Source organism: Sebastes fasciatus, chromosome 16 (genome assembly GCF_043250625.1).
Source record: "Sebastes fasciatus isolate fSebFas1 chromosome 16, fSebFas1.pri, whole genome shotgun sequence".
In the NCBI taxonomy this organism is placed as follows: domain Eukaryota; kingdom Metazoa; phylum Chordata; class Actinopteri; order Perciformes; family Sebastidae; genus Sebastes; species Sebastes fasciatus.
The window spans coordinates 4,079,168-4,096,219 of NC_133810.1; the positions used below are offsets into that span (position 1 = coordinate 4,079,168).

At 41.3% G+C, this 17,052-nt stretch overlaps 1 protein-coding gene across 1 annotated transcript in view; it reads left to right on the plus strand.

The window, feature by feature from the left end:
* LOC141752999 (polypeptide N-acetylgalactosaminyltransferase 10-like) overlaps nucleotides 1-17,052 on the plus strand; it is a 64,930-nt gene that overhangs the window by 34,627 nt on the left and 13,251 nt on the right. The window contains 2 exon segments of the mRNA XM_074611297.1: nucleotides 10,271-10,456; nucleotides 12,539-12,722. Coding sequence (XP_074467398.1) covers nucleotides 10,271-10,456; nucleotides 12,539-12,722 — 370 coding nt within the window.

Genomic DNA, 17,052 nt, shown 5'->3' on the forward strand with positions numbered 1-17,052 from the left:
ACTCTTTTGGTTCTTATTTAGCTATATAATTTAGAGAACATTATAGATCCAAGACGACTCTGACAGAACGGCGGGACTCAGAGAGAAAAATTCACAATAACGAATCCGTCTGCTACTTCAACACCACGGGCAGCACCATGGATTGATCAATACACAGCACAGTTAGGCTGCTGGTATTTTCGGGGCCATAGATTCTAACTTGCTCAAACCTCAGTCAGATAAACCGTCAATGCCTCATGCAGACTAGACTAACATATTCAACTACCCACCCCCTCAGCCCCTGCACTCTCTCTTGCATGCATTTAGGTAATTTTGCTAACAATGGGGATGGCATTCCTCCTTGAATTGCCTACTGACTGTGATTACTAACAATAGCCATGTTCATTGTTTCCATTCATGATGATCATTTTGGGGGGAGTGTCTTTGGAGGGAGGCCTGAAGGGACGGACTTTAGGGACTTGTGGAGCTGGTGCTGCTACTTTCATTGGTAAAGAGTTGGCAACACTTAATAATAATTTAAAAAATCTAGCATAGTTTCTCAAGATTACCAACCCTAGCTTGAAACCACATTTGTAGTATTGTATTGTTAAGTTGTTTCTTTTGTCAGACACATCGCCACCACATTCTCACATCCAGGATTTTGATACCACATGAACACTCACTTTGGGACTTTAAAGTTGAATGAAGTGATCTTCAATTAAATCAAGTTAACAAAAAAAAACATTGTTCACATCCATAGCTGCGGGGGGAGTGTTGTGCATATTCACACCTTGACACCTGGGAGCCGGCCAGTATACCGTCACAGCCTGAGTCTGCTGGCACATAAACAGCACCAGTAGAGCAGTTTGGGGCTGAAAGCTTTGTTCACGAGTCTGACAGGAGTTAATGATGCAGGGGAAGGTGTTATTCATTCATTTCCCTTGGCCATATGTCACAGCGGGGTTTTCAAAGGGGTGAAGTGAGTTGCCAAGTAGTTGGTTTGTTTTTAATCTACTATTCTCTGAACAGTATGGAGCAATGTTCAGTCTGAAAAACACATTGCATTTCTCAATTCCGAGGTGAAGCCTATATTGAATAAGTCTGTGTTAACTTTTCTCCAAATGGTGCTGCCAAGAATACTTGAATATATAACAGTGATTCACTGGTTCCTTTTCTTTACTCTTGCATATTTCATAAACAATATTAAGGGATCATACTTGTGTATTTTGATTGTTTTATCCCTTTTACCACTGCACTTCATTTTAATTATTTGCTGCAGGCTGTTATGTGATTATAGCTGACAGCTGATATTACTCTGTACTGTGTTTACATGCTATTGGAAGCTCCAGTGTCTTTGTTCTATTCTGGCCACTGTTATGTTTTTTCTGTTCTTTGTACTATTTATTAAAAACGTCTAAAGCAAAGTGGTCTCCGCATGACTCAGATGACAGGACTAGACCAATTACCAATTTGCACTGTACTTAAAGGTCCAGTGTGTAGGATCTGACAATATCTAGCATGCTGGAGAGCTACGGTGGCCGACGCAAAAACGTGAATGGACCTCTCTAGAGCCATTTGTTGTTAACAGTTAACGTAGGTCATTTGGAGCAGAGCCCGTGCTTAAAGTGTGTGTGTGTGTATGTGGGAAGTGAGTGGTGAAGCAAGAGAGAGAGAGCAGCGGCAACTGGAGCGTTATTGACTCTTGCTCAAGCAGGAAAAGGTTAACAGAGTTTGGTTTGTCCATTTTGGGCTACTGTAGAAACACGGCGGACTCCATGGAAAGGGGTCCCGCTCCCTATGTAGATTTAAATGGCTAATTCTAAGGTCAACATTTAAAAAATGGTGAATGCCACAATTTCTCAACTACTTAAATCACATGTACGTGCAACTTAAGAATGTCAAATTGTTCCCATGAAGTCACATTGCTCTCATTTTCTCCCAATGTTTTGTAATCTATAAGCCCTTCGCCTTTATAACTACCAAGTGAAAACAAATGATGTACTCTCCACTGGCCTCGTTGATACAACATTGGCAACAATTTTTGGTAAACTCGTTGCAACAGTAATTTACGCTGATCAAAACGTTGCTTCAGTGGAAAGCATAGCAGTAAAACCAATAGCTAAGCCAAACGTTCAATCCAGGTTCTTCTTTAACCACGGTGGAGTGTTAGATTCAGGTGAAAACTCTCCTTTATGTTTGCCCACTTCAGAGGCTGTAAACAAGACACTTTATTCTATTATTTTATTGCTTTTGTCAATAAGATCAATTTTTATTTAGAATGAAAAAGCCCAGTGTTATGTGATCACATCCGGTAACAGAGCCTGTATTTACTCATCGGGACTGTGGTGGAACAAGAACGCTATCAGCTACCCTTTGATGGAAACCTGCCATTGGCAGATTGATTTATCACTTTCCTATTTCTGCTCCCCAGCGGGATCAGTTGAGCAAATGGCTGCGATACGCTTGCTCTTATGCAGAGTGACTTTTGATGTATTTCCAGGCAGATGTAGAGGCGGTTTGGCGGTCAGACAGCGTGGCTCCCAGCAGGTGTCGGCACAACCCGGAGCAGCCACAGGCTCTACTGCTAATTGTGCAGACATACTGTATGTCTCACATTTTGTGTGCATTTCCATTGTGTTCAGAAGGAGAATGATTAGAACCTCTGCCAGTGCTGGTGCACAGCGCTGCCAACCGCAACTACTTGTGGACTGAATCCAGAGATATTGTTGTGTCTTATTTGCTCTGACGGTGAGGATAAACTAGTGAAAAAGCAAGAGCCAATTTCAAAATGAAATACTGAAAATGAAAAAGTCAAACAATTTTTTTGTCAGAATGTCCACAACATCAAGAAGATACTGTTGTTTACTGCCATTGAGTTTGCTTTTACACCACACTGTGAGTACAACATAGATGAATGCCACAAATGGAGTCTGAGGGGCTGAGATGTGTGTCAGATCTCTGCCATGCTTGAGACAATTTTTCCTGGGAGTGTCTGTATTTATCTTAGTTTTTAGAGGCTTCGAAATATGGTTTCTTGTGTTGTGTCCATGTGGGTTTAGTTTTAAAAAATATATTTTTTATGTACTGGTTCCCTTTTTTTTAATTGATTTATTCGGATTGTATTTGGGTACTCGTTGTTAAGGTCCTACTTTGTGCAATTTCCTTCTGGATTGCAAGCTACTGAACACAACTCAGAACAACAAACATTACTGGATCATTTCCTAAAACCTGTTGGTTTAATTTTCTGACTTTTTCAAATGATCAGATTTGGGTGGCACCAGAGGTAACGTCATACGCTCATTTATATCAGAGGGTTCATCCTATATGGATTATTCCTGTTTTTTTAGTGCATTTCATTGCGATCCGTTTATTTGAGAGATAGTATGAGATATGCCATTTGTGAAGTTGATAGTTTGGCTTGAAATGGGCTCTAAAGGAAAGTTCTTGGAGTGTCTAAAATGTAAAGGGTTCAACCTCTGGAGATGGCAATTTCATTTTGAAATTTTGTTTGCGTAATTGGAAATTTTGGCTTGATGGTGGCTCTAGAGGAAAAGTAATCGAAGCGCTAAAGCCATTAGGATGCATCCTCTGGAGACCAAGAATGTCCACAGGAAGTTTCATGTATATTTTCCGTGATATCTTGTGAAAGACATATTTTTTGATTGTGGACAAATGTCGATCCGTTGGTGGTAGATGAAATGTAAGGGGTCACCTCATCAGGAGTCATCCCCTGTGGACCATGAATATTCACAGCAATTGTCATAGCAATCTGGCCAGTAGTTGTAAAGATAGAACATCTTGCTCTGGAGCAAAGTGTTTGTGATTGATTGGCAACCTGGCCTACAAATAAATAAAAATACCTACTGTAAACACAGTTTCTACCGGGTACGTAATGGACTGATTTAGTTTCAGGACAGTTTTATTAATGATTAAGTTGCTTTGGCTGCCTGAGAAAGCTGCTGTCAGCAGTGCAGAGCTACTTTGAACAGTCTTATCAACACCAGCAGCCAAACCATCGGCACGATGAAGGCGCGGAGAGAGGATGAGATTGATGAGGAGATAAGAGACGATTTGTGGAATGGACTGCGATGGAAACAAAGTACGGAGCAACAGAGAGAGGCAGCAGAGCAGAGAGACTGAACAAAGTTCAGCATGTTTATTCATTCATGCCCAGTGTGTGTGTGTGTGAGAGTGTGTGTGTGTGTCTGTGTATGTTACTGAGGGTGTAGGGAGATAATGAGATAATGGTGCTCAGTGAAGTGTGACGGAGAGACGAGGGAGAGAGTGATATGAAGAGGGAGGTTGAGAGGGAGACAGACGACAGAGGACAAAAGGAGCTAATTAAGTGTTGCCATTTAGAGATGTTGAGCCTTCAGAGGGAGCTGATCGATTCAAACTCTTTCTGAAGGGGAGCGGATCAGACGAGTCACGTTTTCTCTGTGTGAGGACAAAATAAATGTTGTCTTCTGTAGCTTTGGCGATGTAGTTATCGGCTTCTGCGTTAGAAAATGTCATCTGGAGCTTCATTTAAAAGCCACTGAGCAAATTCACATGTCTCTGATCAGAACTCCAGTGCACTAATGGAGGATGTCCAGTTACATTTTTTTCAGTGAACTTTGATTTTATCCATGTCCACCACAATCATTGCAAAAATGGGATGAGACTGAATTTGAATTTATGTGAGGAGTGAAGTCAGCACTTGCATAGACCCACCGGTATAAGATTGACCCATAGTGATACCAGACACACCTGTGGAAAATAGTGTTTGCATTCTCAATTATAAATGCATTCAGTGGTTTGTAATAGAGGACCTATAGTCATACTGTATTAGTGCCGGAGTAGTATATCCTGTCTCATACAACAAAACTGCATTGTGAATTACGTTTCCAGGGAAATACATTTTGTCTCTGATTTGTTTTTTACGTATCACAAATACGTTTGTAATGATAGTCCACGGAAATCAGAGTTCCCATCCCGATCCCAACACAAGGCTTTCGTCCAGGAGACCGCTATTGGTGTCCCCGTGTGAAATTCAAATAGAAAACCAGCCCGGCTCCTGGCTGTTTCAAGGTTAAGATACAGCACACACACTTCTCAAGTCAACAAAGGCAGACAAAGATGTGTTCATCAGTACATTGGGATCAGATAGGAAAAAAAAGAAGTCACTGAGGTTGCAGGTTCAAACTCTCACCCTTGACAGTTTTAAGTATTTCTTCCTCTACGGTTCATTATTCCTTGTTTTTGTTCTTTGTTCAATGTTTTTTTCACTCATGCATATTTATTTGATGTGCGGTTTTAGAAAGAGCGTATATTTAGAAAATCAGCGAACAATAGGGATTTAATTATCTCTACTGGTCTGAACTCTGGAGTTCAAACTTAGCATAGATACAATCTATCAGTGAAACTCTGTTATAGAGCTACAATTCGGAGATCTACTCAGGGGTAGCGTCTCTGGGTGGAAAACCTTTTAAAGGTGAAGAAACACAATCCACAATATTTTCACCATCCACACCGACTGCTTAGTTTGGACCTTCACATGTTTATTTAGACATGCGTCAAGACATATTTTAATGCTTTTCTTTGTTTCTTCTCCCCTATAGTCTCTCTGTTCCTCTACTTCACAATATCATCCTAAATGAAAGCATAAGACAAGCCTTCAATTTCTTCAACACCTTTGGCTTATTTAATTTCAATCACACGAACCACAAAACATGATTTAAGAAATGTCTTCATTGTACATCATCACATGTCCCAGGTTGTGCCCTTGAGAGTGTCCCTCGTCTCCTCTTGCAGGTCTCTTTGTTGGTTTTCCCTGTCTCAATGTTGAACTTAGGATATGGAAGTCTCCAAATTTCTAAAGAATAATGTACAGTAAACCATGTAAGTTGTCTTTTGCCACCTCTGTTTTGCCTGACTTTTAACATCTTGGTTTAACACACTGGACTCTGCTAAGGCTGGTCCTTGTCACGATTGTCTGTTTGTGATTTTCATGGACAGAATCTGTAATAGCAGCCACAAAGTGAAGGGTGTTGGATTTGGTTTGCCTCAGGATTGCATCTCTACTTTTGCAGATGATGTTGTTCTACTGGCTTCATCGACCTGTAACCTGCAGCACACAATGGAACGTTTTACAGCCGAATATATAGCTGGATTTATACTTGACATAATGAGTTAACGGCAGTCCGTTCTAGTATGCCGTCTTTCCTTTAATTAGAATAAAAAACTGTCAGAGTAAGCAGTGAATTGACCACTTCAGGTTGGGAATGAGTTGCTGCCTCAAGCGAGGGAGTTTGGATATCTCAGTCTTGCAGTAATGTGATGTTACTGGACTGTGCTGGTGAAGGTATTAACGATGAGTTTTATGCGCAAGTATGCTGAAGCTTGACGTCATCGGTTTGTCACGCACCTCCCTAACCTCCCTGTTGCTAACAATGCGGCAAACGCTGACCTACAACATGCTCAATCACTCCCTCGAGAACCCTTTTTTTAACGATAGAAGCACAAATTTGAGCTGCAGCAGGAATTGACAGAGTGTGATGGAGTTCACAAGGGCATTGGAATATTTTTGCTGAGGGAATAAACGAGCAGCTCCAGTCCTTGGTGGCGTGCCAGAGCATCTTGGGATTAATCCACCACCCGGCTCAGTGTGCCACGTTGGATCGCTGTGTCTCAACGACGCTAATTTATTTTTATTTTTTTTATAATGCATTAGCGAGGATGAGATATTTGTGGTGGAAATGTGTGTGTGTGTCTGTGTGTGTGGGAACCTATAAGATTGTGTTCATTTCATGCAGGAAGCCCACTTGTAATCCCAAACAGCTCATATCACTTTTGTCATTAGTTAATACAGATTAAAGCATTCAATACATTTTAATGTTGATATATATTTACATACATGCATGTCCCATATTGTAAAGGGTGAGATTTTCATGTCTTTTATATTATAAAGCAGGTTTTAGTGCTTTATAAATACTGTTAAACTATCAAAATGCTCAATATACGGAGAAACACACACAGCCCATATTCAGAAATTGCGGACAGACAGTATGAGGATATATTACGAGTCCACACAAGTATAACATGCTGAGGGACATTTTGCAGTTAAGGTGTTTATGATGTAATGAAAGGCTTAAATTGACTAACTGCACCTGTAAACACTCCAGTTAGCGGGAGTGATTTCAGTTCACAGGACATGCATAAGCTAAAAAACACACGTCATCAATGACATCTGAAATTAACACAGACACTTTGACAAGTGCCTGAGGCCAACCGCCTTGCCTTTCATCTGCTAATCGCTAATTCATGTTTGAGAACGGCCCCGTGTGAGCAGATGAAAGAAGGCCGGGCCGCTCCTGCACCGTCCACAGGAGGAATAAGTGAGTGACGGACGTACTGCAGGGAGATGAATAAACAGAAAGGGATTGATGGTATACTGGGAGTTGAGGTAGAGTCTAGTCTGTGCTGAATAAATGGCCTGGATTTATATCATCAACCTGGTGTGTGTGATGAGCGATTCATCCCTCTGCTCCACGCTGTGAAATGACCCCGACATCTATGACGCCTCAGCCCTCCAATCTCCTCCGCTTCACATTTTAATAAAGACTAATGTGTTTGCCGACATCAGCTCGCTCTCATTAGCGTGATTAATTGCCTCCTTGCTTTTGGTAAACATTGTGAGCAGTATTCCAATTTATTCAGCGAAAATGAACCAATCATAATTAAATGCTCTGATCTTTCTCCCTCACCTCTCCCCATACAAGCTCTCTTCACACGCAGGGCGAAACGTTCGTTGATTTATTTTGCCTCGCTTCCTGTCATTAGCGGGATGATGTAAGCGTCACTTTGTGTAGGGTGAGCGTTTATAAAGAGCCGGAGTCAGTGCTCGTAATGGTCACTTTTTTAATGGGCTGATTTATTGCAGGAGCAAACGGGGGAGGACGGCTCGCCTTTTCCACGCAGTTTGGCGCCGACCTTACGGAGCCCTCCCGCCCTTGTTGCAATGTCATACTTTACAGCGTGTAGGTCGGCTGCTGTGCGACGCAATAAACACAGCGACAGAAAATAAAGATGTCTGACCTTCACTGGGGTCAGAGAGGATCTGTGAAGGAGAGACAGACTTCACATAAATCTGAAAATCGGTGATGGAGGGATTAGATTTGGGATTCGTTTTTGATGGGGTGATATAGAGGAAGACGATAAGAGATAAAAAAAAAACGAGAGTGATGGCTTTAAACAGCATCACAAACACTCAGCTTGAAGGTTGAGGTGACAGTTGGTTATTTGCTGAACTGATTGCGGTATTGAAGTCTTGTTTCAGTGTGCAACACTAAACCTGCATCCTCATGCAGCGCAGTGGACACGGTGTGATTACAAACAGGGGTGTGTAGCATCTGAACTGAGTGAGAATGAATGTACATATCCCTGCCAAGAATCATACATGAGGTCGTAACTCAGCCTAACCAGAACACACAGATATCATAGCTCTTTGTACAGCTAGCAGTGTAATATCCATCAAGGATAAACAACTGTGCCTCCATTACGGTGGCTGAGAAGGGCAACCGTGTTACAACGGCCCAAAAGATTTCCATTGGGAGAAACGTGCTGCAGCTTCAGAAAAGATTTAAATTTGAAGTGCTGGAAAAAGCCAAAACAAATACATTAACAGCGAACATGCTGCAAATACAGAAACAAAGCAAAGTCAAAAACACAACACGAAAACAAATGCGACACAGAAATGCAGCATATTCAGTCAAGTTGACAAGTAGTTCCGCTTCATCCTCTCATCGAAGTTGTAAAAATTGACACCCACTTTGACATAAGGGGGAGGCAAGGCCGTTGAGTAATTTGCAACGCAAGTCGTCTCTTACTCTCGGTCAACTTCAGCCAAGTTAAATCTGCAACTGGCATGAAAGTAGACAAAGTTTCCAACAGATGAAGTTAAAATGTCAACCTTTTAACTTGTCATAGTTTCTCTCTCTCTGCTCTCGTCAACAGGCAGTATTCTGGCTTTTTGTGAAGAATCTGTCAACATTATAGTTCATGTTTTGACTGCTTCAGGATGATTTCTTTACAAACCGCTGCGGTCAAACCGTACATGGAAAATAACTAATTGCATAAAGCTTTTCATCTGCAAACAGAGAACTGTGTCTCTTCTACCAATGTTTATAACAGTAAATGCTCCGAGAAATTGCGCCGGGAGTGGGGTGATGTGGTTTAAAGAGATAAAAACACACGATAGGCAGGCAGGAGGGGAGGTGGATGGGTCCAACAAACACAGGGCTTTCATCCCGAGACAGTTGTTTGTGTCCCGTGCTTCGCGTTACAATCAGCTTTTCGTTAGTGTCCCGTTTCCTAAACCTAACTATAGTGGTTGTGTTGCCTATTCTTAAAGTGACTCCAAGGGTAGCTAGTGGTTTTAATGCCAAGGGGCGTGACAAAGCAGCGCTATGTGACGAGTTGGGATGAGAATGCATTGAATATAACTATCATCCATTACTTTATTCTTTTTTAAAACATGTCCTGCATCAATAAAGCCACACTTTTCTGCAGCTTGTCAGTCTGATTCATTGCCTGTGAGGTTTAATGTTCTGTCTGTCTGCATTGAAAATGTAAAAATCCCACAGGCAGAAAACTGAAGAAAAGTTCTGGTTGAGGTGTATTATGTAAAGGCATTGAGGGACCTGTACGACTTTTGTTGTTTAAAAAGTTCCCCATCCTGAATCTGTCCTTCACCGCTGCTGCAGTATAAGCATCAATCCACTTTCTAGACAACAGCTTATCGTGTGCAGGGTTGCGGGGGGCTGGAGCCTTTCCCAACTGCCAGCATGCAGCGGGCAAGAGGCAAGGTACGCCCTGGACAGGCTGCCAGTCTATCACAGGGTACTGCAGTAACCACTGCACTGCTACACCTATGCTGTAAATACAACTAAACAGACACACTTCAAAGGAAAAGTCCATCCCAAGTTCCTAAAATCAGTTATGTCCCTTTAATTCTGGGTCAACAATGTTGTTTCCTATGTGTGATGCCAGATATTTAGGCTGTTCTTATTCACTGTAGCTATACCTATGAAAAGTAATTCACTATAATTCCTACATAACCCACATAATCATTTTGTATATAATCCATGTAACAGTGAAGGGGGTCGGGGTGGAAGGGTCTGTCTAAAAAACACCATACTTACACCCAAAAGACCGCTGTTCGTGTCCCGTGTGAAACCAGAAGTGACTTATTTGTCAAGTAACTTCTGCACTTCAGTAACGATCATCCTGTATCCCCCCCCCCTCTATGCAGAGCACCTAAAGGCGGCGCTGGAGGAGTACATGATGCGGATGCCGAAGGTTCGCATCCTGAGGACCAAGAAGAGGGAGGGGCTGATCAGGACTCGCCTGCTGGGAGCCGGCGCCGCTAAAGGGGAAGTCATCACCTTCCTGGACTCCCACTGTGAAGCCAATGCCAACTGGCTGCCTCCACTGCTGGGTGAGGAACACAAACAGTCATATACATTGTTAGCTACATCAAAATCACTGCTAAGATATGTAAGAATGTAAAGTTTATCACAGCTGACTCACATGTTTTTCTCAGCTTTTTCAGCTTCAAACGGGCAGATAAAAGAACAACTTGAATTCATTACCCACAACTTTACAATTAGCGGTAGTTACATTAGCTGTAGGTAACAACTAGTTGCTAAGGTTTGAGCCTTCCTTAACTGCAGCTACCTTAAGGCACATTGTCCTTCAGGGGCATTTAATAGTTCAGGCTGTTCTCATACACCGTTCATAGCTATACTTACTAAAAGTAATGCACTGCAATATATTCCACAAAATCAAATTTGTATGTTATCCACGTAATTGTGAACCAGGAAGTATAAAGAGCGGCAAACGCTGCGTATAGAGGAGGTCGGAGTCGATGGGCGGGTCTAAAAACACCTGACTTTTGCCTAGAAGACTGGTGTTCATACTCCGTGTGAAACCAGAAGTCAACGTTGATTAGTTCGTCACGTAACTTCTGTACTTAATTTAAGCCATTTCCAGAGTTATTTTAACCCAAAACCAAAATCTGTTCCTAAAGCTAACTAAGTAGTTTTGTTGTCTAACCCTAACCAAGTTGTTTCCTGTGAAGACGTTAGTTTATTTAAAAAAAAGATTGTATGCATTTAACAAGCGAAAATGTACACATGTTGCTCGACATTCGTAAGAAAACGCACGAAAAATTAGTAATACGTTTTCGTAAGATATCATACAAAGTGTTGCATGAATATACGTTAAATAGTTTGATTCACAGAAATGATCAAAGCACCAGAGAATGTCAGTTCAATTAATTATAATAGTTCAATTAATAAAAGTTGAACTTTACCTGCACCAAATATCTCTCCACTTGAAGAAAGCAGACACTCCAGCATGTATTCATCATCACCGGCAAAGTCCTCTTCTTTGCTCGCCTCAAACGTTGTCTCACGAAAACACGCAAAAAAAAAACTCTTCCACCTGACCGTCATGGTTGTTTTCTACCGTCTTCACCTTCTCAAAAATGTCCTCACTTAACCAGAAAAAAAAAGTCATATTAAAAATGTCCTCTTTCCAAAAGATTTTCATTTTCAAATTTTGCCCTCTCTTTAAATATAATGTCCTCAATCTCAAGGTCCTCTCACAGCAGATTGAAGTGACAGCGCACACACACACACACACACACACACACACACACACCACCCCTGCTGTGAGACTAAGCGCTTCCTCATCTAGCTGATGGACTTGCTCACAAACAGTCTCACTTTCTCAATTACCCTTTTTCCATTAGGGACCCATGTTCGGCTCTGTCTCCCAGCACGGCGCCGTCCCACATGTTACCATTTTAACAACAAACTGCATGACCCAGGTTACCTCTATGTCAAGCTGTTCACACAATACTTAGAGCAGAATGAGTGTCTGCCGGTGCGTGACATAAACAGGCAGCCGTTGTTTGCATTACAGCACGTTGTGACACTTTGAATATTAATAACGGAGAGAGGGTAAGGAGGGTGTGACAATTTCATTTTAAATGCAGGTTTGCATCACGTGTGGCAACAATATAATAATCTGATGATCTATGATTTCCAATTCAAAAGAGGGGGGAAAAATCACTCATAAAGGAGCAGGCACCTACAGTACAGAACTTCATCCAAATGTCATCCAGTCAGACAAACTGCACATCTGCACCCTCATTCACAAGTTACCTTGAGCTTGGAGATGAGGCTAGATTTGCTCTAAGAAATGATTCAAACAGAAGCTGAACTTTTCAAAGAATATATTCAGAGTGGGTGTCTTTCACGGAGTCAACACGCTGGCGAACCTTTTTAAGACGGTCTGACATGTGTCGAGAGCTGAGTGAAAAAAAGGAGCGTAGTGCACGAACACACACAATCTATCTTCCTGTGCACCCACTGACTTCCTCCTTTACTACTGTAGATGAAGGACACGCAATACACAAGTCCAGTAACATTAAAACCTTGCTTGTGTTTGCTTTGGTTCTCCATTGAAAATCAGTGGTATAACTTTATTTTTTGTCTTCCTCTGTGTCTCTCAGACCGAATCGCCCAGAACAGGAAGACCATCGTGTGTCCGATGATCGACGTGATCGACCACGACAACTTCGGCTATGACACACAGGCGGGGGACGCCATGCGAGGGGCGTTCGACTGGGAAATGTACTACAAACGGATACCCATCCCTCCGGAGCTGCAGAAGGACGACCCCAGTGAATCCTTCGAGTGAGTGACTTAGATAAAAATCATATTGTCTATCAGTGATGGTATCTTCGTGTGTCGTAGCCTCCAACAGACTTTACTCATGGGGATGAACACTTCAGCTCAGTCTCACTACCCTTACAAAAAAGAAGTATACTTCAGGTTTATTTTATAATGTAAACTTAAGTATAGTTCAAGTATATTCCCAAGTATACTTTATGTAATAAGTATACTTAAATCAGTGTCCTAGTAGTATACTTGTAAGTGTACTACTTCAATCCTTCTTGGCACTAAATTGGCCCACTTTTTAGTTAATAAAAGTATACTTTTAAGTATAATTTAAATGTAAGATTAGTAAACTTTGAGTACACAACTAGTTTACATCCAAGTTGTAGTTTGTACTGCAACTATAATATGAACTATACTAAAAGTGAACCTATAGATATACTGTTAGTTTACTAGTTATACACTTGTAGCCCCACTTTTTAGTTTATGAAAGTACCCTTTACTTATAGCCAATGATTTATATATTACATAAAGAGACCTTTGCTATTTGAATTGATATTTTGTGATGAGATTAAAAAAAAGTAATAGGCTAATAGGCTGCTCTATCAAAAAGTAAGCATAAGCCAAATATACTCAGACTTTTCTGTATACTTGTCAATACAAGCCAAGTATACTTAAGTACTGTTAAGTATATCTCTGATAAGTACATAAACAGTAAACTGACCACCTCACTTTATGTTTCAGATGTGTGTAGGAAGTGAGGACAGGCTGAGTGTTTTATTACTTTTTTGGATCCCTGCACATCCATGTGCTCGTAAAACAGGCAGGACAGTGGAAGTCAAACACCCCCTGAGCAGCCACTTCACTGGTGCACTGCAGCGCTCTTCTAACTGTAGACACTGTGTCAACACATGAATTAAACATCATGCTCAGTGCTTCTCCTACTTACAGCCACACTGTTGTACCACAGCACTTTACATGTGTAACACCTCCGTACATGTGCCAAATGCCCATTTGTGATTCTTTTTTTCTGTATCAATAATCTGCATACTGTAGGCTTTGGTCACTTTATCAGTAAGAGCAGAACATTTTGGTGTTGGAGACAGCTAATTAAATCCAAATGGCCTTCACCTGCTCCTCGTTGCCTCTTGTCCGGTGTGGCAGTGGGGGAAGGGAGGAAGGAAGAAGTGCATTTGTGTGTGCACAATGGACAATTATATAATTTCTGAGGGTAATTATAGCTACACAGTATGTTTGTTACTGCAATAGGAGTTTTTTAATCTACACAACACACACAAGCTGAAGTTTCTAAATCTCCATCTACTCCTTTGCTTCACTTTGTCTCAGCGGTAATTAAGTCCATTCCCTTTGCAATGACTCAAATTGTTCCTTTGTGCTCAAGTATACACTAATATAGATTTAGAACAATTTGTAGAGCAATGGGTTATTATTCCAGACAAAGTCGAACGCTGTCGTGTAATCTGACTGCAGCTGTTTCACATTAAAGTCTTCCAGCCAGTGAGAATCTAGCACCCTGTCCACACACATGCCTATATCTGATCAAATCTCACTTCAGTTCATATTAGTCTACACCGAGCCCCGTCTCCTAAAAATGACGTTCCCATACAATTTAACTGCATTGTGAATTACGTTTCGAGGGAAGCCTATACGTTTGTAATGGTAATCCGCGGAACTCTACGTACCGAGGAGGAAGATGCTTTGGATGGGTCAAACAAACACAGGACTTTGCCTAAACAGACTGCTGTTTGTGTCCGATGTGAAACTAAATGTTAACCTTCACTGATTTTAATTGACGTTTGTAGCTTAATAATGTATCAAACGTAGTCCTTTTATGTCAATCCATGATGTTTTTTACTAAATCTAACCAAGTATTTTTTGCATTTTGTTTTATTTTTGTTACCATTTACATTGTTGACCATGTTTCACTCATAACTGTGACAAAAAGCATCTTTTAGGCTTCATGTTTATTTATTTTTTCTAATGTATGTGCATAACAGAACTGAAGACTGTAGCTGCTGTTGTTATGAAGGTAAAAGCAAAGCACGAAACATGGAAACATCTCTGGAGGAAATTGTTTGACTTGTTGCTTGATACAAGTTAGTTTAGTGCTTCTACACTATATGGCCCAAAGTGTATGAACAATGGTCTATATAGTGTGCTTCCAACTTTGTGGCAACAGTTTGGTACATTCGGAATATGCGTCTCAATTGGGGGTTTTATGGCAGTTTGTGACACACGGCCTCTTCCTTGTTTACGACTAGCTCTGCGCGTTGTACACAATCCAACTTGCTGACAGTTTGCAGAGATGCATGCTCAAAAGAAAAGCCCACATTTCTGGTCGGAAAGGAGAAACACATCTAGTTTTAAACATTATGAAAGACTTGGATATCAACAGGTTTTGGATATGCACAAATATCGCAACGCCGACCTTTTCAGGAAGGTGGTTGAAGAAATGAAAGAGGGAGGTTGTCCACCACCGGTTACTTTAATTGGAGTATGCACGGCGGAATATTAGTGGAATATTCATTTTTTATTAGCCATTTAAAAGCTTAGTAGAACTATTTTCTTATTCGGAATCAGGGCAAAAAAACTGAATATTTGTGCATGTAAATGTAGTCAAGGCCCCCATGCACAAAGCCAGCTTCATGAATACATGTTTTTTACCCAGTTTGGTGTGAAATAACTTGACTGGCCTGCACAGAGCCCTGACCTCAACCCCATCCAATACCTTTGGGGATGAATTGGAACACTGCGAGCCAGGCCTTTTTGCCCAACATCAGTGGCTGGACTCACTAAATGTCCCCGTGGCTGAATGGGAGCAAATCCCAGCAGCCAAGTTCCAAAAAATCTGGTTGGAAAGCCTTTCCAAAAGCAGTAAATGAATTCCCATGGTTTTGGAATGACATGGCAAACTGGTAAATGTCTGTAAACATGCTGATAGTGAATATATATTATTGCCATTGAGAAAGTAAATTGGACGTGATGTCAATTGCATTACACAGCAAACACAGCCATTCATTTATCACACATTTAGAAACCCATCAGGATAGCACAACCCACAGCAGGCAGAGCAAACATAAATGTTTTCATCACTCCAAATTGTTTTACTTTAATAATAAAAAGTAGGAATGTTAAAGACAACGCTGTTCGGCCAGAGTGATACATATGAGTGAAAAGACATAAAACAAAAAGAAGAAAGTCGGAGAGAAGTACAGAGGTGTTTGTACAGTAATCACTGCTGGATTCATTTCATCCTTTTCACCCTTGGAGAAGGAAAAGTGCAGAAACCCGGCTGTTATCACCACAGGACTCGTATATTTGCTCACTGCTCACGAGGCGTGGGAAGGCCCCGAGTGTTTCTCACTGCTGACAGTACAGTAGCTGCCCTGTTTGCCTTTAATTGATCCTCCTCAGGGACGACTTTGGCGAGAGCAGACTACCTGCTGGCTGCCTGCCTCCGACTTCTACCTCGATGAAAAGCTCGTAACTATGACAACCTGATGTACCTGCAAGCATGTATTGTGATATTTCTGCACTGAAGAGGACCGCTTTTTTTTTGGGAAAGGGGGAATCAAAAGATAGGAAACATTTTTGATTGATTGTTGAAGATTGAAGATCAGTGTTACATTAATCGGGTTGGTGGAGAGAGTTGGGTTCCTTGGAAGAAATCAAATATATATGTGTGTGTGTGTGTGTGTCTGCACCTGCTGCCCCAATTTTTCAGCCTCAGGTGTGCGGCAGCTACAGTCACGTACAGCAGCAGCAATACAACAGCTAACAAGCCCTGCACTCAGCAGCACGGAGCTTGTCACAGCAGACAGAAGCCACAATGCTCTGTAGTGGGTTAATTGGTTCTGCACTGTTCAGTGCATCTTCATTATCTGGTGAGATATAGTGCCATCATAAATACATGAACTCTGACTCTGTCTGCATCTCTGTGTGTGTTGTTTTCATGCTCTTGTTCTGTCTCTCTCTTTCTTCTATTTTTTTGTCATTTGAGATTTTAATCATGTAGGCTGAAAGGTTTGTTGCTCCCTCGTGGTGGACAGTAGCTTCATACATACATAAAAAAACCCTCTTAAACCACTCTTGCAGCACAATCCAATATTCTGCGGACAATTCATATGTTCAGTTTGTTTCAAACCCTAATCATTTCGCCAATATGTGAACATATCGTGAACATATTGAACTTATCAATATCATAGGAATATAGTTTGCTGCAAGAGTGAAAAAAGCTTGAAAAAAAAGTCTGTGATTCATACATGTTGACCCTTTCTTGCTGTGTGCGCTTTCAGGTTGAATTCAGTATATGGGATATACTGTAGAC